Source organism: Strongylocentrotus purpuratus, unplaced genomic scaffold (assembly GCF_000002235.5).
Source record: "Strongylocentrotus purpuratus isolate Spur 01 unplaced genomic scaffold, Spur_5.0 spur5_scaffold_20, whole genome shotgun sequence".
Taxonomy (NCBI): domain Eukaryota; kingdom Metazoa; phylum Echinodermata; class Echinoidea; order Camarodonta; family Strongylocentrotidae; genus Strongylocentrotus; species Strongylocentrotus purpuratus.
This window is the reverse complement of record NW_022145606.1, coordinates 43,600,359-43,626,275: the sequence shown is the minus strand read 5'-3', so window position 1 is coordinate 43,626,275 and position 25,917 is coordinate 43,600,359. Positions and strand designations below refer to the sequence as shown.

The following is a 25,917-nucleotide window of genomic DNA, read 5'->3' as shown; positions in this document are numbered from 1 at the left end:
AAAAATATTCCTAGTAAATCAACTGACAAACAAAAATTCCATTAATAATAATAATCTGGATTTATATGGTGCTTAATATGGAAAACTGTCTCTAAGCACTTTACAGATATTATTACCCTGATCATTGGATAAAATCTTGTGAACAAAAATTATAACAAATGCTAATTAAACAACAAGTCAAGGCGAAGCGTAGCATCCCCTTGCAGGGTACAAATGGCCTATATACATCAGAACATTGGACTATACTATTATATTACTAGGCAAGGAAGTTAACCACATTTTCACATATATAATTAGGTGTTTTTGCATATTTAATGAGCTATGAACTTTCACCTTTGACCTACATACTCAGAAATCGAACTTAGGCTGCATGTACATGTATTTTGATACCATGTACCTTCATATCAAATTTCATTAAAATTTGACAAACATTACTCAAGTTATCGAATGAAAACCAGATTTGCATATTTAATGAGCTATGACCTTTGACCTAAATACTCTGAAATCGGACTTAGGCTGTGTTTTTATACCATGAACCTTCATATTAAATTTCATTAAAATCCGTCAAACAATACTAAAGTTATGGAATGAAAACCAGATTCGCATATTTAATGAGCTATGACCTTTGACCTAGATTCTCAGAAATCGAACTTAGGCTGTACATGTATTTCGATAACATGTATCTTCATATCAAATTTCATTAAAATTTGACAAACATTACTCAAGTTATCAAATGGAAACCAGATTCGCATATTTAATGAGCTATGACCTTCGACCTACATACTCCGAAATCGAACTTAGGCTGTGTTTTGTTACCATGAACCTTCATATCAAATTTCATCAAAATCCGTCAAACATTACTAAAGGGGGGGCTTCTAAAGTCATGTGACTTTGTAACGGTAGGTCCGATTTTCGAGAATTTTTCTTTTCAAAAGATGCGCAAGACCCGAAAAAATAAAGTCATAAAATTATCAAGAAAAATGTAGAGGGGGGGGGGGGGGGGTTCTAAAGCCCCCCCCCCCCCCTCTACATTTTTCGTGATAATTTTTGTAACACAGAAAAATCTTGTGCCAAAATGTTATGACTTTTGTCTTCTTCGTGCATGGCTGATCGTCAACGAAACGGAGTGAAGTCTTTTGTCAACTCTGTTCGTTGCAACGAACGGCAGTCAGTAAAAACGAACCCGTTTGATCAAATTATGGAAATGCAGGCATTATTACTTTAAACAAACAGAACTTTGTTATTCCTGGCTCATTTTTCCTGATTGAGGTGTCATATGAAAGGGGAGAAATTTAATTTCTTGAAATGTGATTTTTCTCTTTAAAATCCAGATACCGCCAGCCAAATGCCTTTTTGGTTTCCTCTCTACAAATTGCTGTTAATCACTCATGCGTGACATATGTATTATATGAGGTGCATCAAATGAAAGAGGAGGATCTAAGCTTTCCAAATATGTGTCGTTTATCCACAGTTCTTGGTTTCGTTTTTTCTGGGACGCACTGTATATTTCATTAGTTTTGTCAAACAAATGTGGTACAAATTAAGTTGTTTGGTAATTCTGACCTCTGACTAGATCAACTCACCTCCGGCCTCTACCAGAGGCTTGACCACTTCTATAGATTATTAGTGGCCGCATCATGAAGGGGTGTGTTCCCACATTCAGGTGGTCCTGCTAGCAAGTCCAGGGTTTTCATGCCTCTACTCTCAGTACCTCAATCTCAATTAACAGCAGCAATTTAAAATGAAATATCAACTGCATTTGAATTTTGAAAATAGGTAAAGGGTCAGGCCCACTATTTAGGCGCATTTCATCAAATATTGTGTCCTTCCTGTTTTTACATTCTTTTAGGACTGCCTAAATTGTTTAGTTGAATTTATTTTGTGAATTTAAATTTATGATGATAGAAATCCTATAGACAAGATATATTGCTGAATGAATAAGACGGATGAGTAGACAAAAACCTGTCGCCAAGATATATTTCACACTTTAACTTGATATTGTGTCCATGGGCGTAAATCCCGGGGGGATGGGGAATTCAGATAAATTCAGATAAATAGGGCTTATTGAGAGTCGAAAACGGTGCAACGAATCGTCTTCTTTCTATAATAATTAAATCAAACGTCTAAGCTTTTCGCGCTTCGCGCGGGAAGGGGAAACTGAATTCAGATGAGAATTAAGGGTCGAGAACAGTACACCCAATAGTCTGCTTTCTCTAATAATTTAAGGAAACGTCAAGGCTTCCGCGCTTCGCGCGAGAGGGGGAAACTGAATTCAGATAAATAGGGCTTATTAAGAGTCGAAAACGGTGCAACGAATCGTCTTCTTTCTATAATAATTAAATCAAACGTCTAAGCTTTTCGCGCTTCGCGCGGGAAGGGGAAACTGAATTCAGACAAGAATTAAGAGTCGAGAACAGTACACCCAATCGTCTGCTTTCTCTAATAATTTAAGGAAACGTCAAGGCTTCCGCGCTTCGAGCTAGAGGGGGAAACTGAATTCAGATAAATAGGGCTTATTAAGAGTCGAAAACGGTACAATGAATTACTGCTTTCTCTAATAATTTAATGAAATGTCAAAACTTCTGCGCTTTGCGCGGGAGGGGTAAACCGAATTCAGACAAAGATTAAGAGTCGAGCACGGTTTAACAAATCGTCTACCTTCTCTAATAATTTAATGAAACGCCAAAACTTCCGCGCGGGAGGGGGGGAACTGAATTCAGACAAGGATTTACAGTCGAGAACGGTACAGCAAATCAGTGGCGGATCCAGGGGGGGGCCGAAACGGCCGCGGCCCCCCTATTGGCGGTGCACAAAAAAGGGAAAAAAGAGGAAGAAAAGAAGAGGAAAAAAAAGAAAGGAGAAGAGAAGGAAAAAAGGAGAAGAGAAAGGAAAAGAGAAGAGAAAAGAAAGAAGAGAAAAGAAACAGGGAGAAAGAGAAAAAAAAGGAGAGAAGAAAGAGAGAAAAAAAGCCCCCCTCCCCCTCCCTCCCACTCGGGGGTCGGAGGGACCGAAATTGTGTTCTTGAAATCTCTGACAAAGGGTTACTTTTCACGCAACAAAGTCCGGCCCGTAATACACAAAAATCTGGCCCGTACTGACTTTACACACCGGAGATAGAGGGGTGCTTTCAAAGAGAGGGAACATACATGCACGTACCCTAGATAACACTGAGTGGGTGGGGGGGAGAAAAGTCGGATGAGAAAGGGGGAAAGACACGGAAATGGCTGTTTTCTGGAGATTTGGGGTCATTCCAGAAGGCTTGGCAAACGTTATTGAATAGAGGGGGCCGGGCCGGCAGCATAAAATTTCAAGCCGCGGATTCAAAGTTGAACGTTACAAACAGCCCCTGCGCTACAAAGGTCATCACTCTTTAGTGAGGAATTTGAAAAGGGCACAATATTTTGGATGTCTTTTAAATAGAAGCTATAAACTCAACAGTCAAATTTTAAATTAACGGTAGGGCCGCTTCACAACTCTAATTTTGCCCTTCATTTGGATTCAGCTCATACCAACTCGCTTGTGCTTGTATTTGAGCTCGTGTTGGTACTAATCATGGACAGGGGCGGCAATCCTGGGCCCGATAGGGAGACACGTCTCCCAGGAAATTTAGAAATATAGCTAGAAAAAATATAGCGGAAAGAACGTACATATTGGGCTTAGGGATTTTCAAGAATGCATAATTTCAGCTTTCAACATTGCAATATCTCGCTTGGTCGCTACGCCCCGGCCCTCGCCCGATAACACAAAACTTCGTTCATTTCTACATAATTGTGTGCTATCACAATCATGATTGTTTCATTTTCCCTTTAAAGCAGGCGCGTAGCCAGGGGCGGTAGGACGAAAAAAGGAGCAGACAAAGAAACATAGGACGAACAAAGGAGCAGACAAAGAAACATTTTTGAAAATTATGACAAGTCGAGAAGGGCACAACGAATCATCTTCTTTCTCTAATAATTTCATTGAACTATGAAAGTTCAAAGCTTCCGCGCTTTGCGCGGGAGAGAGAAAACTGAATTCAGACTAGGAATACGAGTCGAGAATGTTTCAACAAATTGTCTTCTTTCTCTAATGATTAATGAAAGGTCAAAGCTTCCGCGCTTTGCGCGAGAGGAGGAAGGAATTGAATTCAGACATGGATTAAAAGTCGAGAATGTTACGAATATTCCTCTTCTTTCTTTCATAATTTAATGAAACATCAAAGCTTCCACGCTTCGCGCGGGAGGGGGAGGGGGAGAATTGAATTCAGACAAGGATTAAGAGTCGAGAACACCGGCGAGAACGGTACAACGAATAGTCTTCTTTCTCTAATAATTAATAAAAGGTCAAAGCTTCCGCGCTTTGCGCGGGAGGGGGGAGGAGTTGAATTCAGACAAGGATTAAGAGTCGGGAATGGTACAACGATTCCTCTTCTTTCTCTAATAATTTAATGAAACATCACAGCTTCCACGCTTCGCGCGGGAGGGGGAAAACTGCATTTAAACCAGGATTAAGAGTCGAGAATGGTACAACGAATCGTCTTCTTTCTCTAATAATTTAATGAAACATTAAGCTTCTGCCCTTTGCGCGGGAGGGGGAGGAGTTAAATTCAGACAAGGATTAAGAGTCGAGAATGGTACAACGATTACAATGATTAAAACGTCAAAGCTTCCGCGCTTCGCGCGGGAGGAATTGAATTCAGACAAGGATTAAGAGTCAAGAACGGAACAACGAATAGTCTTCTTTCTCTAATACTTTAATGAAACATTAAGCTTCTGCGCTTTGCGCGGGAGGGGGAGGAGTTAAATTCAGACAAGGATTAAGAGTCGAGAATGGTACAATGATTCCTCTTCTTTCTCTAATAATTTAATGAAACATCAAAGCTTCCACGCTTCGTGCGGGAGGGGGAAAACTGCATTTAAACCAGGATTAAGAGTCGAGAATGGTACAACGAATCGTCTTCTTTCTCTAATAATTGAATGAAACGTCAAAGCTTCCGCGCTTCGGGCGGGAGGGGGGGGGAATTCATTCAGACAAGGGTTAACGGTAGAGAACGGTAAAATAAATCGTCTTCTTTTACTAATAATTTAAGGAAACGTCTTCGCGCTGTAGGCCTATCACCCACACACCCCTAATGAGCGAGCGTGCGTAGGAAAACGCCAGCAACCGCGGACCACTCCATAGAAAACTACCTCAAACCGCGGACGTACCTGCAATGGGGGACCGTCCACGGTTGCGATACCAGTTCCGCCGTATCAAATTTATGACGTAGGGGGCGTTTGAATTTTAGATGTCACAGCGTGTAGGCAACATCGACTGGATCAGTCCTATGTGTATCGCGAAATGTCACAGCGCCCCCTTTTGACTGCGCGGGAGAGGCGCTCGCTACCTGGATCATCCCATAGGAGGTACGTCCGCGGTTTGATGTAGTTTTCTATGGAGTGGTTCGCGGTTGCTGGTGATTACCTACGCACACAAACACAAGTACTAAACTTGGTCCACGGTTGACAGCATTTCCCTGTTGTGGTGTGTGTGTGTGTGTGTGTTTGTGCGTGCGCGATCGCGCACGCTTGCGTAAATTAGTGTGGGCGTGTGCTCGTGCTAGTATGTGAAGGCTATCGCCAATCATCCCCCCAACTCCTCGGTACGGATTTACGCCCCTGATTGTGTCACAACAAAAAGATACAATTATCTCTTAAGCATAGTCTTATAAAGGGAATGAAGCATCCAACAATACATGAGCACTTTTGTTAGGCCTTATATCTTCCAGATTCACAGAGTCACTGCCGTTAGAAATGTGTCTCCAAAGTTATGTAAGAAATGTTACAATTTGTTTAATTGTGCTTACCGGTACTACATTTGGAGCTCATGACTATCACAAAACATTTTAACTCTCTCTTTTGAGAAACCACAGCCTTCCAGCCTTCAGTGCTTACAGATGATCAGTTCTAAGATCAAATGCTACATTTCTCGCTTATTTTTTGCTCTTTCTTTCTCTTTGAGAAAACACTTTTAGATCAAATTAATTTTGTTGTTGTTATTGTCGTTGTTGAAAATGCTGAATATTTGTTTAGTCTGGTTTAGTACTTACTGTTCTCATTCTCTTCGTCAACGGCAGGCAATCTGCTGACCTCTGACCTTTGACCTAACATGGCTTCCTTCATGACCTCTGTCAGAGCCATGCCAAATGGAGTAAACCCTGCCTTGTTCTTAGCAGTCAGTAGAATACTCCCTAATGAATAACACCATAACAGAAGAAAATGGATCAAAACTAGTGACATGAGGCATTTAAAGAGCTCTGGGGTAAGGTGAAAAATAATTTGTGAGTATTTTCATTGTTATTATGCAAGTGTGGAAGAACTTCAGAGAAATATATGTTCCCTGAAAACCATGGCTCTTCAAATGTCTTTAGATTCTAAATATGGCACGTAACAGCTTAAAAATGAGGACTTGTCAAGCATGGTCTTCTGTTGGCAATTGAAAACAGACAAGGTGTAATTATGATCATGCTTGACTTGAAATTTGCACGTTTGTAGATATTTACGTAAGGAACAAGATGGTATATATACTGTTTTCCTAATATGCAAATTGTTGTCGTTATAGCCTAATTAATTATGCAAAATGCTAATTTTATGCATTTTACAGAAAACCATCTACATATTTGTCTGTAGACTTGTGAAGAATCTTGAAAATGTATTGAATAAATGTTTCCTTCATCTCAAATTCATGAGGTTACATTATTTTTATGATATTTGAAAATGCATAGGTTAATTTGCAAAAATTATGAATACGCATTCATGAATATCAAATCTGGAAATATACAGGGAACTAGAATCATTACAACAATTGTCAGACTCCACTTTTTGAATGTTAATTGAAACTCATTATTCATATAAAACTTCTTTTTTAACACAAAATAGTTATTTTTATGTAATTAATACTGATAATTTAAGCAAATTTGATGCGATTTTCAAATATTTATTTTCTTATGTATTTTAATGTTTTTTAAATCTTATTATATCTATTGTTTTATTTCTAATGTATTATTTTGTTCTGGAATACATCAAGTTACTTTGAGAAACATATAAAAGCAATTTGATATCAATTTATATCTCCCACTTAGGAAGAAATACATCTAAACCTGTATTCACATTTCTGCTTGTACATGAATATATGCAATTATAGCACATACTAATTGTTATGTAACACCTTACAGGTATATCTGATTTCGACGAATTAAGTTGTTTGGTAATTTCTGCCCTCTGACTAGGAGATCAACTCACCTCCGGCCTCTACCAGAAGCTTGACCACTTCTATATGATTATTAAAGACCGCATCATGGAGGGGTGTGTTCCCACATTCAGATGGTGCTGCTAGAAAGTCCAGGGTTTGCATGCCTCTACTCTCTGTACCTGAATCAACATTCAGTGTACAGTATCAACAACATTTTAAAATGAAATATCAATTGAATTGGAATTCTGATAATTTGTAATTATGCACTTACAAAAGTTCTAAAACAAATCAAAATGTAGAGATATCACAAAAATTAAAATTTTGAATAGATTATTCATATTTCAAGCTGCTGTCTGACATTTAAAATGGCACCACCACTACTGCTATATCAAACAAATATTTCTTTACTTGATTTACCAAATTTACTGACTTAGCCATCTCGCCTTATTTTGCTTGAAATAGGCTACTTTCATTTCTTCCTGTTATCCTATAGAAATGTCTTTTTCTTTTACATATCAACCACATCAGAAACTTTCAAACTTCACATTTTCTATGGCCCACGTTCACACATACTTGTAACCATTCTCTTTCCAGAAGCGAACTTCAGAAGCTCTTTGACAGAGGCAGTGTGTCCACGGATACAGGCTTCGTGTAGAGGTGTCCATCCTGCATTGTCCCGGGCATTGACATCTATGTCAGGTTTATTCAGCAGCTCCCTTACTTTAGTAATGTCGTTCTTGAAGCATGCTAATTGGAGCGGTGTTTCCCCTGGAATTCAAATTGATTTAAAAAAACAGGTTGTATTGGTTGATGAATCAAGAAGTATCAGGTAATCGAGTTTTAAATGGAATGGTAAAATAATCCATCTGGATAAAAAAAAAGGATTAATCCTTCACTAAGCTGTGGCTACCCATTGTCACCTACTTTTGCTCCAGTGATCTTGGGGCAGCAGACAGGAAATTCTGGTAAATATTTTTATCATTATTTAGAACCTAAATCAGGAGGATGATGGTTGTTAAGATATCCATATCTGATATAACCTCCCATTCTATAAAAAGTGGATCGCAGTAGAATCCTGTAGGTTCTACCGGGCTTGCGTTGAATTTATTGGTAATAGTAATTCAAGATGACTTGGATGATTTGACTTATGCCGTCCACGCAGGCCAGGGGCCTCGTGATGGCTTCTGTATGGTGATGGTACGCCAAGTATTTCTGTCTGCAGCCAGTCTTGATGCATCTTTCATCCTTGGTATGGATCTTGCTTTGCAGTCCTCTGAGATGCAGTCGAGCCATCTTTTGGGTGGACAACCTCTGGGTCGATTTCCTGTAACATTTCCTTCAACTGCAATTTTGGGGTGTTTCACTTTCATCCTTAGGACCTGGCCAAAATATTTGAGTCTTTTAGTGGAGACTTTGTCCATAACATCTTGATCGAGGTTGAGGGATTCTTTGATGTGTGCTTTATTATGTTATCTCTTATATTACTTGTAATCTCTAGGAGATTTAGTTTTATAATGTGTTGTTGAGGTTAACTCTGGATAATCATATTTTGTGAAACAGTTTTAAATATTTTAAGAGCTAATAGTTTGTGGTTATAGTCATTGAATCGTCTGTTTTTTGTTTTAGATCAAAATTCACAATGATTTGTATTCATTATTATTCCTGTAAGTGTTGACAAACATGTAAGGAGGGTACCATCAGAGGACACGGTCCTCTAGGCCATATTGCCAGGGTGAGTGGTTATCATATAAACCACTATTTCAATGTAGTTTTTAATTGGGATTTGTGATTGTTTGATAAAGTTCACTTGATAGTTGTATTCATTTATTTGGGACAGTTATTCATGATGATGGAAGAAAATCATTTGTGATTAGAAACTTGCTATATCCATGCAATGTTGATGAAGTTTTAATGAATGGAATATAAACAACCTGCTTATCATTTTTTATCATGAGTCTGCTTGACGTCATATTGTCAGAATTTGTATCTTGGAGTCATAAATAAATAATTTGTTTATTGCTATTATGTGTTTTTCAAACATGTCCTCATTTCTATTTAATTGGTGTTACACATAGCTTGGTTCGAAAACTTGATTACACCTAGGGAAAAATCAAGGTATGCAGAGCTCGTGTACTTCAAGATAAATTGTTAATTAAAGTTATCGTCAACTTTTAAATGTAACATCTAATCCTGTGATATGAAACACAGATTTTTCATTATTGCATCTGTTAACAGATCTGATACAGACAAAGAAATAAAATATCAGAAAATTATCCCTAAATATGTATGAATCAACAAAATACATTAAAACCATTTGCTACCTACCTTTACCATTCTTGCGGTTCACATTAAACTTCCTGGGCAAGGATTTTGGTGAATGATCAGCGATGATACCGCCAGATACTGGAGTTGAAAAGATTCAAAGTTATGATTCAATCAAACCCCCCCCCCCAAAAAAAAAAGGAAAAATGTGAAGAAGAATTAATGATTTTACACCAGTGATCAAGAGTACGATGTTTCATTTAATGTTGTCTGGTTAATTGTATGCTTTTAAGTTATCTACCGAAAAGTCTGAGGTCCTTATTACGGTAGATAACGCCCGCTATCCACCATCGGTATGCACTTGTATTGTGCAGCGGTTTGCCGTGAAACCTGTGAAAAAGTGTATACTAATATCAACGTTTTTCCAAAAAATAACAAGAAAATTGACACAAAACAGGTAATAAATATAACGACTTTTAACCCATGATCTTCATTTGGACATTAGATGAATATTTACTTCATTTTGGGTATGTTTTAGTAGGGTATCTCCACGCCGGAGTTACAGGTCAAATTTTGGATAGGCTTCTGAACTAGCGCCCAAAATAGGAAAGAGTTAACACATTTTTTTAAGTCAAGCTATTTTCTAACAGTTGTTAAATCAATCTAAATGACCGTTATTTTGGATTGGGTATTATTATCAACTACATATCTGCATATGCAGGGGCAAATCTGGTGCTTTTTCAAGTTGGAGAGAAGGCCGGAAAGAAATATACGAGGCCGGAACGTTGACACCCAAAATATCAAAAAGGCAGGAATTCTGGCAATTGGCAGAAAATATCAGACGTCCGAAAGCAAATCTCTGATAAAAATTGAACAGGGCAAGTACATTCATACGGTATCTCTAATTCTCTACCCTACTGTAAATCTTTGTAACATGCATATAGTTACCTTCATCTTTTTTGGTGTTGCTTTGTTGTCTTTCAGACCTGTACACAAAGGAGAGGAAAAATGGTACAATCAATTTTTTGCTAGAATTCAAAATTTGGGCATTGACAGGAACAAAGCATTTTCAGTTTACATATATCGTGAACGTCGCAATGTACATGTATATCTACAGATCAACGGTACAATAAATAAAATACTATAAGGTACTTTAACAACTGTTGAGTTTCCTGTCAACTATTCATCGAATTATGAAATATCTAACAAATTCTAAAAGCATTGTCACTGTTTGGTAGGTGATAACACAAAAGTCACATAAAAACTGCTACGCAACATGTTAAGAAGTCTGTATGAAAACATTTCTTTTTATAAATTTGCCCAATCAATATTTGGTAAACCTGGTAGATTTTGATAATGCATTATCTCACCTCCTGACATATACTGCTTTTGAAGTGCTCGCATCTGATTGGGGGAAAAAATAAATATGAATGCATACAATATACACTGTTGCCAATAAAGCTGGAATAATATTTATCACCTCTTTTCATGAAATCAAAGTGACAATACCTGAATTCAATTATTTATAAAGCTTATTTCTTCTCAGAACTTTATTGATCAATATCTGAGCAACTTTAGATTGATAAATATATTCCTGATATCTGATATGAAATTTATCTTTCAAGAATAAATTACATGATTCTCACTATCTCTTCATGAACAGAGGTAAAAGAAATTGAGTCAAACTTTATGGGCAACAGATATACATCTATGTAATATTGTTCATCATAGAAAGCCCACAATCTTGAGATATGAAATACAGATTTGTTATTTCGCATCTGTTTAACAGATCTGATTCAGACAAAGAAAGAAAATATATCAGAAAAGTGTCCCCAAATATGTAGCAATTATACAGCAAGTATCTGAAGTTAAAAAAATTCAAAGTTTTTATTCAATCATTTAAAAGCATAACATTTCTGTGGATCTCAACCATGGCCACTCAAATTCTAAAAAAAGTTTCTTTCACAGAAGAGTTTATGACTGTACACCAGTGTTCAAGAGCAGAGCTACCAAGTGTCATGCATTCGTACAGACGTACGGACAACCCGAAGACATAATGCCTCCGGCTACTTTGTAGCGGAGGCATAAAGATAGACCTTTTAATTATGGTCTGGGAACCACAGATCTTATTTTGCAGCTTTAAATATGTGTACAGATTTTCTCCCTGCTGCACTTTGAAAGCAAAGGGATGTTCTATTGACATTAGTGGTGCAAGGCAAATGCTGAATGTGGATACCATGGTTTCTGTTATTCACAGAAAAATATTCCTAGTACATCAACTGACAAACAAAAATTCCAATAATAATAATAATCTGGATTTATATGGTGCTTAATATGGAAAACTGTCTCTAAGCGCTTTACAGATATTATTACCCTGATCATTGGATAAAATCTTGTGAACAAAAATTATAACAAATGCTTAAACAACAAGTCAACGCGAAGCGTAGCATCCCCTTGCAGGGTACAAATGGCCTATATACATCAGAACATTGGACTATACTATTATATTACTAGGCAAGGAAGTTAACCACATTTTCACATATATAATTAGGTGTTTTTGCATATTTAATGAGCTATGAACTTTCACCTTTGACCTACATACTCAGAAATCGAACTTAGGCTGTACATGTATTTTGATACCATGTACCTTCATATCAAATTTCATTAAAATTTGACAAACATTTCTCAAGTTATCGAATGGAAACCAGATTCGCATATTTAATGAGCTACGACCTTTGACCTAAATACTCAGAAATTGAACTTAGGCTGTGTTTTGATACCATGTACCTTCATATCAAATTTCATTAAAATTTGTCAAACTTTACTCAAGTTATCAAATGAAAACCAGATTCGCATATTAAATGAGCTATGACCTTTGACCTAAATACTCCGAAATCGAATTTAGGTTGTGTTTTGATACCATCAAATTTCATTAAAATCTGTCAAACATTACTGACGTTATCGATCGGAAATCAGATGTATTTTTTTGCATATTTAATGAGCTATGACCTTTGACCTACGTACTCCAAAATCAAACTTAGCCTGTATTTTGATATCGTGTACCTTCATATCAAATTTCATTAAAATCTGTCAAACATTACTGACGTTATCGATCAGAAATCAGATGTGTATTTTTTCGCATATTTAATGAGCTATGACCTTTGACCTACGTACTCCAAAATCAAACTTACCCTGTATTTTGATATCATGTACCTTCATATCAAATTTCATTAAAATCCATCAAACATTACTGAAGTTATCGATCGGAAACCAAATTTGTTACGGACGCGCGGAAGGAAGGACTATGGACGGCGGTGTTACTGCATGTATCCCCTCCGACTTCATCGGCGAGGGGATAATTAATAAGGATGAAACATCTAAAACGTACTGCGATACATTATTTAGAATTATTCTATTCCTCCACTCCAAAGTATTGTAAATGTGGTGTTAACCCTATTTAGCCCGGGCTATTTTGAAACTGCATAGCCCGGGGGGGGCTTCTCAGGCCCCCCCCCCCCCCCCCCCTATGATCTCGGCCGTGAAACGACCGATCGCCGCGAAAATTTGCATACATGTCAAGTGAAGTGTATAGATTACTATGGTAATTTCAATTTTTTGAAAAATTCACTCATTTGCATATTTATGGTAATTTATGCAAATAAGGTCATCAAATTCACATTTTTGCCCATAAATCAGACATTATTCATATTTAAGCATTCTTTCTCACTACATATATTTGTTAGACCATTTGGAATAATAATACAACACAAAAACTTGAAAAACCAGGGTTATTCTTTATGTTATCTATTGTTTTGATAATTTCTTATGTATTTCTTTGTTTTTTTAACTCATGTATTTTTATTGTTTTTGTTGTTTTATTTAATTTCCAACTATAATTCAACTATTTTGACCCCAAAATAAACACCTTAACTATAAACAAGACCAAATAACCAATGTTTTATCTCTTTATTTGAAAAAATGAGATTTCCATATGTTTTGTACACAAATCACAAAAATGAGCGATTTTCGGGCTGACATGCAAAGACAAAAGGTCATGTGACTTTGTAATGGTAGGTCCGATTTTCGAAAAATTTCTTTCAAAAGATGCGCAAGACTCGAAAGAAAAAAGTCACAAAATTTCAGTGCAAGATTTTCTTGCGTTAAAAAATTATCGCGAAAAATGTCGAGGGGGGGGGGCTTCTCAAGCCCCCCCCCCCCCCCCCCCCCGGGCTAAATAGGGTTAAGTGTTACATGGAGTCAAATTACTTTGTAAAAAGGTGGGGGAGATCATTGTATCCTCACTCCACCCACACGTAAGTGATTCCAATATCACACTTCTTTGCAACAATACAAATTATAACATATTTCCTTACTGCAATTCAAGTACATGGCATGTATCTGGTTTCCTTACCTTTTCCTCCCTTCTTTTCTTTCACTTCCTCCTCCTTCTCCTCTTCCTGGACTTTGACATTTACTTCCAAGCTCTCCCTCTTAGCCTCGTTGTCATCGCCGCCGCCGCCGTCCTCCTCCTCCTCTACCTCTGCTTCCTTGGCCTCATCCGCGGGTTTGAAGTCCAGGACAGACGTGGACAACGGCTTCTTCTTCTTGGGGTTGCTGGCAGCAAACTCTTTCCACAGAGCCGCCAAGAGGTTGACCCGCTTCCGTGAATGAAGTTTCGGGGCGTATTCCAAAAGCAGGGGACGCATGTTATCCGTGTAGAGTTTGTAGTTGATGAGCTCATCATAGTCCGATTCTGTGTACTCCATTTCAAACTCCTCGATACCGTACTTCCGCATTAAGTCCATGGAGGTCTCAGTCTGCGGCTTTGGAGGAGGGATGAGGTTTAATTCCATGGGCTGAAGAGGAAAAGGGAAGTACAATGTAATGTCAAGCGTGATACAAAGTAATGTCAAGCGTGATACAATGCATAAACAATAATTGAAACTTATAAGCTGGAAAAATTGACCATTACTCTAGCATTACATAACTTTGTCTTATTTCACTTATTGACGAAACAAATGTTGTGCTAAATTTTACATGCATTGTCTGGATCCTGAAGGCATGTATATTGCATTGCTCTTAACACTGTAAGGGAAATATATTTCAGGGAATTAAAACCTAACTCCAAAAAAACAAGATGGAACTTCGACTGCGCACAGTCGAAAATGATTCCTCCGTCATGGAGCAATTTTACAAACCAAAACAGAAGAAATTTTTAAAATTCAAGTTCAATTGTAATCCATTAACAGGTTCTTAGAATATCATGATTACAAGCAATTTCTCAAATACATATATGACCCTTTGATCTTTAACCTCATGACCCTAAAATCTACTCAGTTCATTGGCTCTGCAAGATGTCCTGAGTTAAATAGTAATCCATCAGTCAGTTGTAATGAGAATGCGTTCACAAGCTATTTTTGCATACATAATGAGCCCATGACCTTTGACCTCATGACCCAAGAATCTACTCAGTTCATTGGCTTTGCAAGTAACATACATGACCTAAGTTTGGCAGGAATCCATCAATCGGTTCTTCAGATAACGCGATCACGAGCTGTTTTTGCATACATAATGAGCCCTGTGACCTTTGACCTTTGACCTCGTGACCCCCGAATCTAATCGGTTCATCGGCTCTCCAAGATACATACATGACCAAAGTTTGGCAGGAATCCATCAATCGGTTCTTCAGATAACACGATCACGAGAACGGGACGTACGAACGGACGGACGGACGGACAACCCGAAAACATAATGCCTCCGGATACTTCGTAACGGAGGCATAAAAATCGAAGATAGTACACAGAAAAGATATTTACTGCTAGCTCAGCCAAAAGAACACACACATTTCATAATATAAATAAATTACTGTTCATAGATGATTTTTAAAAATAATTAGCTATTTTCTAGGTGTAAACTTATTTTTGACTATCACACTGTATATTCACTAAGCCTTTGGAAATTCCTCCATTTGAAGAGAAAGAGAGAGAGAAAAAAAATCTACTGCATAATAAAGGTTAAAAAAAAGTAACCAATGGTAGATTTACAACTTGAAGGCCAATCTTGAGAGACTGTGAAATCATTTTTTTTTCTTATCAAATTTGTACAAATACCTTTCTCTTTTTCGGTATCTGCAGTTGCTCAGGCTCCTTCGGTGATTCTAGTTCCAGCTTTCTCTTCACGCTGCTCCCTGGATCGCTGGAGGTACCTTCCTCGGCGAGGCTCACCATTAATACAGGAGTATCGCTTTCTCTTCCTGAAGGGTTGGTCTGTTTTCTGTTTAGGAATGTGTCTATTTTATTAAGATAAATAAAAAGGTGTAAATTTCAGGTATATATTAGGCTTTAGATTTATTAAGACCAACTGTTGTAACTAAAAATAATTAAAATGGACTTTATCTGTTGCAGAGGTTATTTGTTTTCTTATAACATGGATTTCTAGTTTGTATTAGCTTGAATCATTTCATGCTTTAAAAAAAAGAAAAAAAGAATCACACTGATTTCCTTCTTCACAATTTTGTCGTGAAAGTAGGAATAGAGTTTATTTAATTATAATAAAACAATGCCATCATCATCAATATACGGGAATGGGGTAGTCCTGTAGATCTCCCGGTCTTTCCAAGATATAAGTTAAATTGTCAGTTTGCGATTTTATAACGTAGTGCAGAATGCGTGGATGTCTAGGTTACATAAAACTGAGCTAGCCAGTGTTTATCTAGACCAGTCTTAAAAATACCTATGTTACGTGCAGTGACTAGAGATTCTGGCAGTTTATTCCATATAGCTTGATAACAGGTTTACTGAAGAAACAGCCTCTGACATTAAGCTTGCGATGAGTATCAAACAGTTTAAACGGATGTCATGCACGAGTGAATTGGTACTCAGGGCAGCGTTTCATGAAACCGTCATAAGTACAAGTTCACCGACATCCCATTGAAACTTGTGTTAAACTTAATACACGCATTTCAATTAGATGTCGGTGAACTTGTACTTATGACGGTTTCGTGAGACGCTGTCCTGGTCTCTTGAAAAAAATGTTCTGGACTCATTACTCATTACTGTTACTCATTAAAATGTGTACATGATCAGACCATCTCCCTTCAAAGGACTCTTTTCTTGTATCCCAGAATGGCCTTTACACACAGGTTTCACAACCTTACTACCTCTATTGCAATGCAAATGGCTACAAAGTTTATACAAACCATGGTCTTTCTTTGCTTTGACTGTAGGTATGTTCCTCTGTCTTATGGTTTCTGGTGGAGTCATCAACGCACTGGATACACGGTACTTGGTCATATTTGGATTCTCCTGCAATGACCACATAAATCAATGAATAAAACAGAGGGGAACTTCAGAGCATTCGCAGAGCATTCGCAGTAAGGTAATGAACTTTAAAGCCCCCCTTAACCCTATCTAGCCCATCATACATTTTTCACGATAATTTTTAGGGGCAAAAAAAAATCTTGCGCTTAAATTATTACTTTTTCCTTTCAGGTCTTTTGAAACAAATTTTTCAAAAATCGGACCTACCGTTTCAAAGTCACATGACTTTTTGTCTTTGCATGTCAGCCCAAAAATCGCTCATTGTCGTTAGTTGTGTACAAAACATAAGGAAATCTCATTTTTCCAAAAAAGAGATAAACTTTGGTTATAAATCTTGTCTTGTTTATAGTTTAGGTGTTCATTTTGGGGGTTAAAATAGTTGCCCCCCCCCCCCCCAGGCTATGCAGTTTCAAAATAGCCCAGGCTAGATAGGGTTAAGTGTGAGCCCCAAATTCCCCATAAATTTGATGGCAAAATTTCAATTAACTTGTATCCAGCGCTCAAAATACACGGGGGCGATGGGCGATTCGCCCCTGTGAGCTCCATAATCGCCCCCATCAGGTTGCTCACGGGGGCGATTGCAAAATTAAAAATCGCCCCTGTGGAATTATAAAATAAAGATTATCTTTTCTGATATAACTTTAACACAATATTGAGTATCAATTTTCGAACCTTAAACCAATTAAATGGAACTTAGATGGCGCTTTCTCTCCTATCTCTATGAGAATTACCAATACAAACAACAGAAGCTCGCAGTGCAGCTAGTGCGGCCGTCATCAGTGGCTATACTGCGCCGGTAGTACCCGTGTGCACGCTGACGCCCAATATCTGCTGGAGCTGGAGACGATCGCACAAGAAATGAAACATGGAGAAGATTTTTGTTGTGAAAAGTGTGAATCCTCTGAAATCTGGTGATTCTGTAGGACCAGCAAATAATGTAACTCGACCATTGAGAAGAAGACGAAGACCAAAGATGTTGCAGGGGAGGATCTAGTCGGTTAAGGGGGTTTACCCCCCCCCCCCCTTCCCCTCCCCCTTGGGCTGCCAAGTGAAAATGTGATGTGCATAGAAAAATGCTATCATGTGTCTAGACCTACACAGTATTAGTAGATACCAAGAAAACATCACTAACGGGGGTTCAAAAAATCGCTTCGCGGCTCGTGGACGATGCTCCGCAGGTTAGTAGATGCCAGGAAAACATCACTTACGGGGGTTCAAAATAGCAACACCAAAAAATCGCCTCGCCGCTATGCGGCTCGTGGACGATGCTCCACATCGTATTTGGGTTACCCCCCCCCCCCCCCCCCATCCTTAGCTAAAAGCTAGATCCGGCCCTGTGTTTTGAAAGGATATGGTAAAGACTAAAAGTAAAAGGAAAATTATGTGCAGAACGGGAAGCAATGGAGAGAATGTCATCACAGGGATAAAAGTCAATAACAGCAATGTAACAAGTAAATTTCTAAGAGGGAAAATGCCGCCTTAAGTAAATGATAATGATAAAATACCAACGAGTTTCATGGGTACCAACTCAATGGAAATTTGTTTTAAAATAAGAGCCCCCGTGGACAAAAAATTAATTTGAGCCCTGCTTGTATGTTAAAGAGGATGTTATTTACACACTTCTGCTGAGATTTCCACAAAAAAAAAAATGTGTTTGAAGACAAATATTGATAAAAGATTACATACCGTAAATCTCTGTGTATAAGACGACCTTTTTTCCGCCAAAAAAAAAATTGAAAGTCGGGGGTGCGTCTGATACACAGGTACAATTTTTTTTTTAGATATATTTTTCTTAAAGTTTTGATTTATGCACTGTGCCTGGCAATGTCTCCCAGCTCAGTCATACACGGTGTGTTGACTCACCATTCGGAAACTAGAACACTACCTGTATGGCGGGATTTCTGTTTGGACTTAAAGGAAAATTTGTCTGTCACCTTTAGTTTTAAAAACGACATTGTTACCGGGTACTATTATTTGTGACAAGTTCACAAGCCCAAATTGGCGCCTTCAACTGCGCCTCGCAATAAAATAAAGGTCCTTCCTGTGTAGATTTTTTAACATGGACCTGGGGAGGATTTCACTAAGGCGCGCAATGCATCGCTAACCCTGCGCAGGGGCTTGAACCCATCGCAACCTCACCGAACCCATCGCACATGGACGATGAGTTGCTTATGGATTTCACTAAGCGCCTGCGACGGGTTAACCCGTCGCTAACTCATCGCAGCTTAGCGGATGCTCAAAGGGTGCTCGCAGAGCTGCGATGAGTTCAAAAACGTAACTTCCTGTCTCAAGGTCAAATACTGGCGCGAAAACTTTTATAAGTTTTTGTACACCGGTACGGTGTATGGAGGATTTCGGTTGTTTTGCAAGGTATTTTAATCATGGCTCGCCTTCTTTACATAAATAACGCGAGAGCACTTAATAGAGAGCGTGTTTTTAGGGATAGGACTAATCCATTGGATACATTAAACGATAAAAAGATGCACAAATATTATAGGTTTACGCGACAGGGTGTGATGAGAGTTATTGACTTGTTGGAGGACAGAATTGCGCCGTTGACTCAGAGGAGTCATTCTATTGATGCGAGGTTGCAGATTTTCGTTGCTTTAAACTTTTACGCAACCTCAGATTTTTATTCCAGTGTACTGAAAGATCATGGTGTTTCAATTTCAACTGTTTGTAGAATAATCAATCGTGTGACAAAGGTGCTTGCTAGTTTGAAAGAACAGGTAGTAACATGGAGGCCGGCGGGTGAGAAGCAAATGGAATTTTTGGAGTTGAGTGGCTTCCCGATGGTCGTCGGAGCCATCGACTGTACTCATGTATGGCTTGACGGCAGTCCACTAAAGACAACCGAATATGCGTACGTCAATAGGAAGGGGTGGCATAGCATCAATGTGCAATTTGTCACCGATGCAAATTACAACATAATCAATGTCTGTGCACGCTGGCCAGGGTCTGTCCATGACTGCAGAGTATTGGAGAATTCCTATGTTGGGCAGGATTTCCAGCGTGGAGAATTGGAGGGAGTTCTCCTCGGTGACTCGGGCTACCCCCAACGATCATGGCTCATGACCCCTTTCCGCAACCCCCAAACACATGCTGAACGTACCTACAATAGGTAAATCTATTTTACTAAATTGAATTAGGTCTACATCATAATACTTTAACCGTTGGAATTTAAAAAAAATACATATATATACCGTAGACCCTATTACCCTCTGGACAATCCCCAGGACCCCCCCCCCCCCCCCCGTCAAGCTACTTAGCTTATTTCTGTAGCCCTCTTGCATCTAATTTACTTAATAATGCATTCAATATATTTTTTTAATTTCGTTTATTATCTGTATATCAAACCATATTATGTTCATGAAAATGTATGATGAAAAAAAGAAAAAAAGATGCAGAAACCAAATCAAATCAAATCAAGGAAACCACACCCCCCCCCCTGGAAAATCAACACAAAGTCAAATTCCCCTCGCTGAAAAATTACCCATCCCCTCCCAAAATCTATTCCCCCCCCCCCCCTTGTTCATGAAAGGGGAAGCCTACCCTGATAATCCCTTCAAAAAAAGTACCATGGTAACCACGTTTTTTTTTTACCAAATTACCATCCACCATGTATTTTATTGTTTTTGTACCATGATAACCATTAAAAAAAAATCATGGTTACCATGGTACTTTTTTTAAGGGATTATTTCGTTTTGATAAAAGCAAACTTTTTGTGGGGTAATTGTCCTCTTTTTTCATTTCATAGAGGGTAATTTTCCTCTGGGGGGAGGGTAATTGTCCTTGGGAAGTGGTTTTCCTGGGTAGGTTTTTTTTTCTTCATTTCATAGGGGGTAATTTTCCTCTGGGGGGGGGGGGGGGTATTGTCCTTGGGAAGTGATTTTCCTGGGTAGGGGGATTTTTTTCATTTTATAGGGGGCAATTGTCCTTGGGAAGTGGCGTTACTGGTGGGAGGGGGGTTTAATTTTATAGGGGGTAATTGTCACGCTGGCAATTGGCGGGGGGGGGGGGGAGTTGTCAGGGGTCGCTTGTCCTACAGCCATATGTTATACATGTTTGTAGGTCTATGTTCATGTATAAGATTATTTTTGATTTATACAATGTGATTCATATTACATGTATATGACCCTTGACCTGCTTAATTATTACCACTGCTATACTGCAGTGTTATGCAGTACATCTTCTTCATTAAAAAAAAATAGATTAATGTAATTGCATTGCCGTCCTCCATCAACGACTTGTTTTGATTGATGTAATATGTTACAATGTAGAGTTTTCTGAAAAATTATGGCATATTAAATTCAAATGGAAGAGATCCTGCAGTGCTGCCACATAAATATCAACAATCTATTAAAAAAATATTATGTCAATTATGGGAAATTATTTTATAGTGTAGACTATCTGATATACAAATATAATTATTGGTTATTTTTTCAATTTTTGCAATACAGGGCTCACATGAGAGGACGAGTAGTTGTTGAACAGACTAATGGACAGATCAAGAAGAAATTCCCTTGTCTGAGAAGAGGCCTAAGAGTAAAACCAAAGAAGGCATGCCAGATCATCATTGCGTGCACCGTGTTGTACCGGTTATCAAAGGACTGGAAAGAACCCTATCTTGGACGAGACCATGAGCTTCCTGATGTTGGTGTTGATGACTTTGATGGCCCTGTCAACAATGAGGGATATGCAGCACGAGCCCAACTGGTTGCCAGATGCTTTACTTGAAATCTGCTATATCCAGAGACATTGCAAAAAAAAAAATGATAGATTCCCTAGACTAAGTAAAGTTAGATCTAGACCTAATTAAACTGTTAGTGTTACTGTTAGACCTTAACTTAATTGTCTTGGGCTGGCGTGAACCACTTTTTTTTGTCTATTCTGACAAAAATGCTATGAATATTGTTAAGTTTTTGAGGGGCTGTATCTTTTGATAGAAACATCGGTGAGTCTTGAACTTTGAAAAGTATTATTCTGATTACATTTTTTACTCAAATATCCAACAAAAATAGTGACCGGGTTTTGAAACAGTGTGTGCCATCTTAACATCTAATGTAGATAGCAATGTATTCGCCGCGCACGTTCATAGACTATGCACAGGCGCAGCAAACCCACCACGAAAACTTGGCGATGAGCCATAACAAAAACAAAATCGTAAACTCCTGTGTTGATGAATAGTTTTGAAAAACCACAATCTAATAGCAACGAAACTTGTAATTCTAAATTAACTTACGTCACTGGCATCATGCATGTTGCTTGAATCCATTTTCAACTTTTGTTGGTGAAGTATCAAGTTGTTGCAGTTAAAACTGGCGGGCAAAAGGACGCTAGTATAGCGATGCGATTGACCTCATCCTCGTTCACGAAGACTTTACTCATTAAAAATGCATCGCTGCTGCGACGGGTTTAGTGAAATCCTCTGACTCTACTCAACGCAGCAGCGATGAGTAGAGTTCGAACGATGGGTTGGGCGATTAATCGCTCGGCAATGTTAGTGAAATCCTCCCCTGGCTTGTTGCCTACGGAGTCGGCAAAAAAAATAAAGAATAATAATAAGTCCGGCCCCCAAATTAGGGGTGCGTCTTATACACAGAGATTAATGGTAATTTGGGTTTGGGGTTTTCTGTTGTACGCAGAAAACCTAAATGTTGTATTCTTTCATCAATATTCAACCTCAAACACATTTGTTTTTAAAATCCTTGCAGAAATGTGTCTTAAATGACATCCTCTTTAACATTATGATACAATTTAAGTGAAGTTTTCCTCCCAACAGTTTAGAGGGGCTTTAAGAGGAAAGGGATACCAGGGCTGCCAACTCTCACGCAATTCACCCAATTCTCAAACTCTCACGCTGATCATAGGAATTCTCACGCTGAACCCCAAAAATAGAAACTAAAAAAAAAAAATGTCTATTATATCGGATATTCAGTATCCCTGCCGAAAGTTTCAACATTTTTTTAACCACACATGCGCAAAGCTAAACCATTGTAGCGACAAATGTTACAGTGCATTCATTTATAATTCACTGGTATACATATTGTGTTTTTAATCCAAAATGGCCGCTTTAGAAGTCATTGAGAGTTCGAGGATTTGGTATTACGCCATGTCCTCAGAACTGGTTTTAACTCGATTTATTATATAACGATGTTTATTCATTAGTATTTTCATCACATGACCAATTAACATAGATGTACGCGTATTTATTCATAAGTATTTAGATCACGTGCTTAATTAACATACATGTGCGCGTGTTTTGAACCAATCGCGCTGTAGTTGATTGGCGCTCTTCTGATTTTCCTGTGCGGGAATCAGTGAGCTGTTTTAATATTGGTATACACACATGCTGTTATTGTGTTGATTTTTGTACCTAGAAAATTGTATCCAACGAGGATTGAACTGCTACGTCCCCGGACCATTCCCGGTGGACGTGCTCACCTATTTACATCTTGTACGTTTTGCAAGATATATTTTGACTCTCTCGATGTTCAACATTGACGACACTTTAATTCACCAGCAGTGAGAATAGAACATTTAATATGATCTAACGTTTTTCTCACCTGCATTATTGTTTGACAACCTTTTATCATCGACTTCATATATATTGTCTCGACATTTGATTCTTCGACCTGCATCGCAAGTCACTGAAGTTGATCTATTGACATTGACTGCATCATCATTGTATTCATCTGTTAACTGATTCATCATCGTTGTCTTCATCACCGTTGTCTTCATCATCGCTGTCTTCACCAGCGTCGTCTTCATCGTCGACTTCATCATCGCTGTCTTCACCAGCGTCGTCTTCATCATTGTTGTCATCATCGTTGTCTTCAACACCGTCTTCATCATCGTGGTATTCACCTAGCGTCGATCATCGTCTGCATATCCTACGCGATCGACAACCAGCTCGTCGACCACTGTTTTCGACTAGCTAGTTTCTACATCTACCTAGAACTTGAAGAAGATCTACTTTGAATTCAACTCCAATGACTCACGTAACGTTAATTATTAGGTGGTCTGTTATCAACAGACCACCTATTGTTTTCGTCAGAATTTTCTTTCTTTATTATTATTTTTATTTATCAGGTGGGCTGTATCTAATACAGACCACCTTATATTTTTGTTAAAATCGCCTTTCTTTATTATTTATTTTTCTTAATTCTACCCACTTTTTTGTTAACAAGATTACTTAAAAATGACTCAATCAAATGCCTTGAGATTTGACACACATATGTATAGGCATATGGACAAGACACGGTAAGGTTTTCAACCTTGACCTTGACTGATGACGTCATCTAGGCGCCATTTTGTGAAATTTTCTGAAAATAAACTCATGTTCATATCTTCATAACCAAGAGGTATTTCTCATTCATATTTATTATGATCAAGGTCAATATCAGTCCAGTCAATTTCAGGTCAAAAAACGCGCACATGCGCGTACGTCCGCGCGTCAGTGCGCGCGCAAAATTTTTAAATGCTCAAAACCTTTCTAAATTTATTTTGCATACGTTTCGGGTCATTTTAAGCATTTTATAAAAAATCGCGCGTACGAGCATGAGCGCGCGTTTTCGCGCGTAACACCATTAAAAAACACAGAATCGCCATTTTTTTTTCTTTCATGATATTTCTCATATTTTTTCAAGGAATTTGATACCATGTTTATCTCTTTATGACCATTATTAACAAGATGAGCGTAAATTCAAGATAAATGTCAGTGCGCGCGAGCTCTTTTCATACATAGCATATATGGGCAAAAACATGCCTATACAAAATCCGTTATAGCTCTTTGGAATGCACCGGGATCCTCAATTTTTTTTCATATTTAGATAGAGTATGAGTCGGAAATATGATTCCATGTCTCATTCGGCCATTAAGTGTATCGTGACATCATCACAATGCCCTGTGAACTCAAAATACGAATTTGCATATTATGACGTCAGCATATTTATGTAAAATTGATTGTATCTCTGTAAATATTGATCAATTTTCTTCAAAATTTCGATATGTTGTAGCTAAGACAATTCTCTACAAGCGCAGTGATAACTATTTTTCATTTTGATGACGTCATCATAGTGAAAATTGTGATTAAAGGCCTCATGTCAAAAACTTCATAATTTGCGTGTTATGCCTATAGAAGGTGAATTTAGTTCACGTTATGAATCTACATGATATTGTTTGTTAAGAATTTGTAAGCAGTATGTCGCTTATTTTTGCTCTATTTTGTCTCAAATTTTAGTTGACCAGCCCACCTATACTTGTTCCAAACAAGTATTATATGTCTAGTTATTATTTATTATTCTTTATTTTTATTTATTGTTCCCACTTTTTTGTGAACAGGATAACTCAAGATAGGTTTAATCAATTTCGTTCAATTTTGGCACAGTCATAGGTCATTGTCATGAGACGTTAGTGTAACATTTTCAAGGTCATCAAGTCTTCATGACGTCATCCAGGCGCCATTTTGTGTTTTTTTTGGTACTTTTTACTCATGATCATATCTTCATAACGAAAAGGCATTTCTCATTCATATTTATCATGATTAAGGCCAATATCCGTCCGGTCAATTTCAAGTCAGAAAACGCACGCGCATGCGTACGTCCGCGCGTCAGCGCGCGCGCAAAAAATAAAAATGCTCAAAATCGTCCTAAATTCATTTTGCATACGTTTCAGGCCATTCTAAGCATTTTGCAAAAAAACGCGCGCACGCACATGCGCGCGCGTTTTCGCGCGTACTGGTATTTTTCAACGTAGAATCGCCAAATTTTCTCTGTCATCGTATTTGGCACATTTTCCCAAGCATTTTGATACCTTTTTCACCTTTTTCTGCCCATTAATAACGGAATGAGCGTCCGTTTAAGATAATTTCCGTGCGTGCGAGCTCTTGTAATACATAGCATACATGGGCAAAAACATGCCTATACAAAATCCATTGTAGCGCTTAAGGATGCAAGGTGATCCCAATTTTGTTTTCATATTTTGATAGAGTATGAATTGGAGATATGATTTCATGTCTCATTTGACCCTCAATTAACTCATGACGTCATCGTAATGGCCTCCGAACTCAAAATTTCAATTTACATATTATGACGTCAGCATATTTTTGGAAAATCGATTATATCTC

General features: G+C 38.1%; 2 protein-coding genes across 4 annotated transcripts in view; one reads left to right on the top strand and one right to left on the bottom strand.

The window, feature by feature from the left end:
- The window catches only part of LOC100892411, a 64,368-nt gene that overhangs the window by 14,873 nt on the left and 23,578 nt on the right, over window positions 1-25,917 (bottom strand). For 2 of the 3 annotated variants that reach the window (XM_030993403.1, XM_030993404.1), the window contains exons 5-13: window positions 16,670-16,775; window positions 15,582-15,760; window positions 13,883-14,327; window positions 10,842-10,875; window positions 10,420-10,457; window positions 9,535-9,612; window positions 7,783-7,977; window positions 7,260-7,388; window positions 6,068-6,208 (exon numbers count right to left, since the gene is read on the bottom strand). In XM_030993403.1, coding sequence (XP_030849263.1) covers window positions 6,068-6,208; window positions 7,260-7,388; window positions 7,783-7,977; window positions 9,535-9,612; window positions 10,420-10,457; window positions 10,842-10,875; window positions 13,883-14,327; window positions 15,582-15,760; window positions 16,670-16,775 — 1,345 coding nt within the window. The remainder of the gene's footprint in view (window positions 1-6,067; window positions 6,209-7,259; window positions 7,389-7,782; window positions 7,978-9,534; window positions 9,613-10,419; window positions 10,458-10,841; window positions 10,876-13,882; window positions 14,328-15,581; window positions 15,761-16,669; window positions 16,776-25,917) is intronic. The other variant, XM_030993405.1, reaches the window with a different exon arrangement.
- On the top strand, window positions 19,487-21,546 carry LOC115927461 (putative nuclease HARBI1). The gene is made up of 2 exons (XM_030993406.1): window positions 19,487-19,911; window positions 21,251-21,546. The coding sequence occupies exons 1-2, from the start codon at window positions 19,553-19,555 to the stop codon at window positions 21,525-21,527; spliced, it is 636 nt and encodes a 211-aa protein (XP_030849266.1). The 5' UTR covers window positions 19,487-19,552; the 3' UTR covers window positions 21,528-21,546.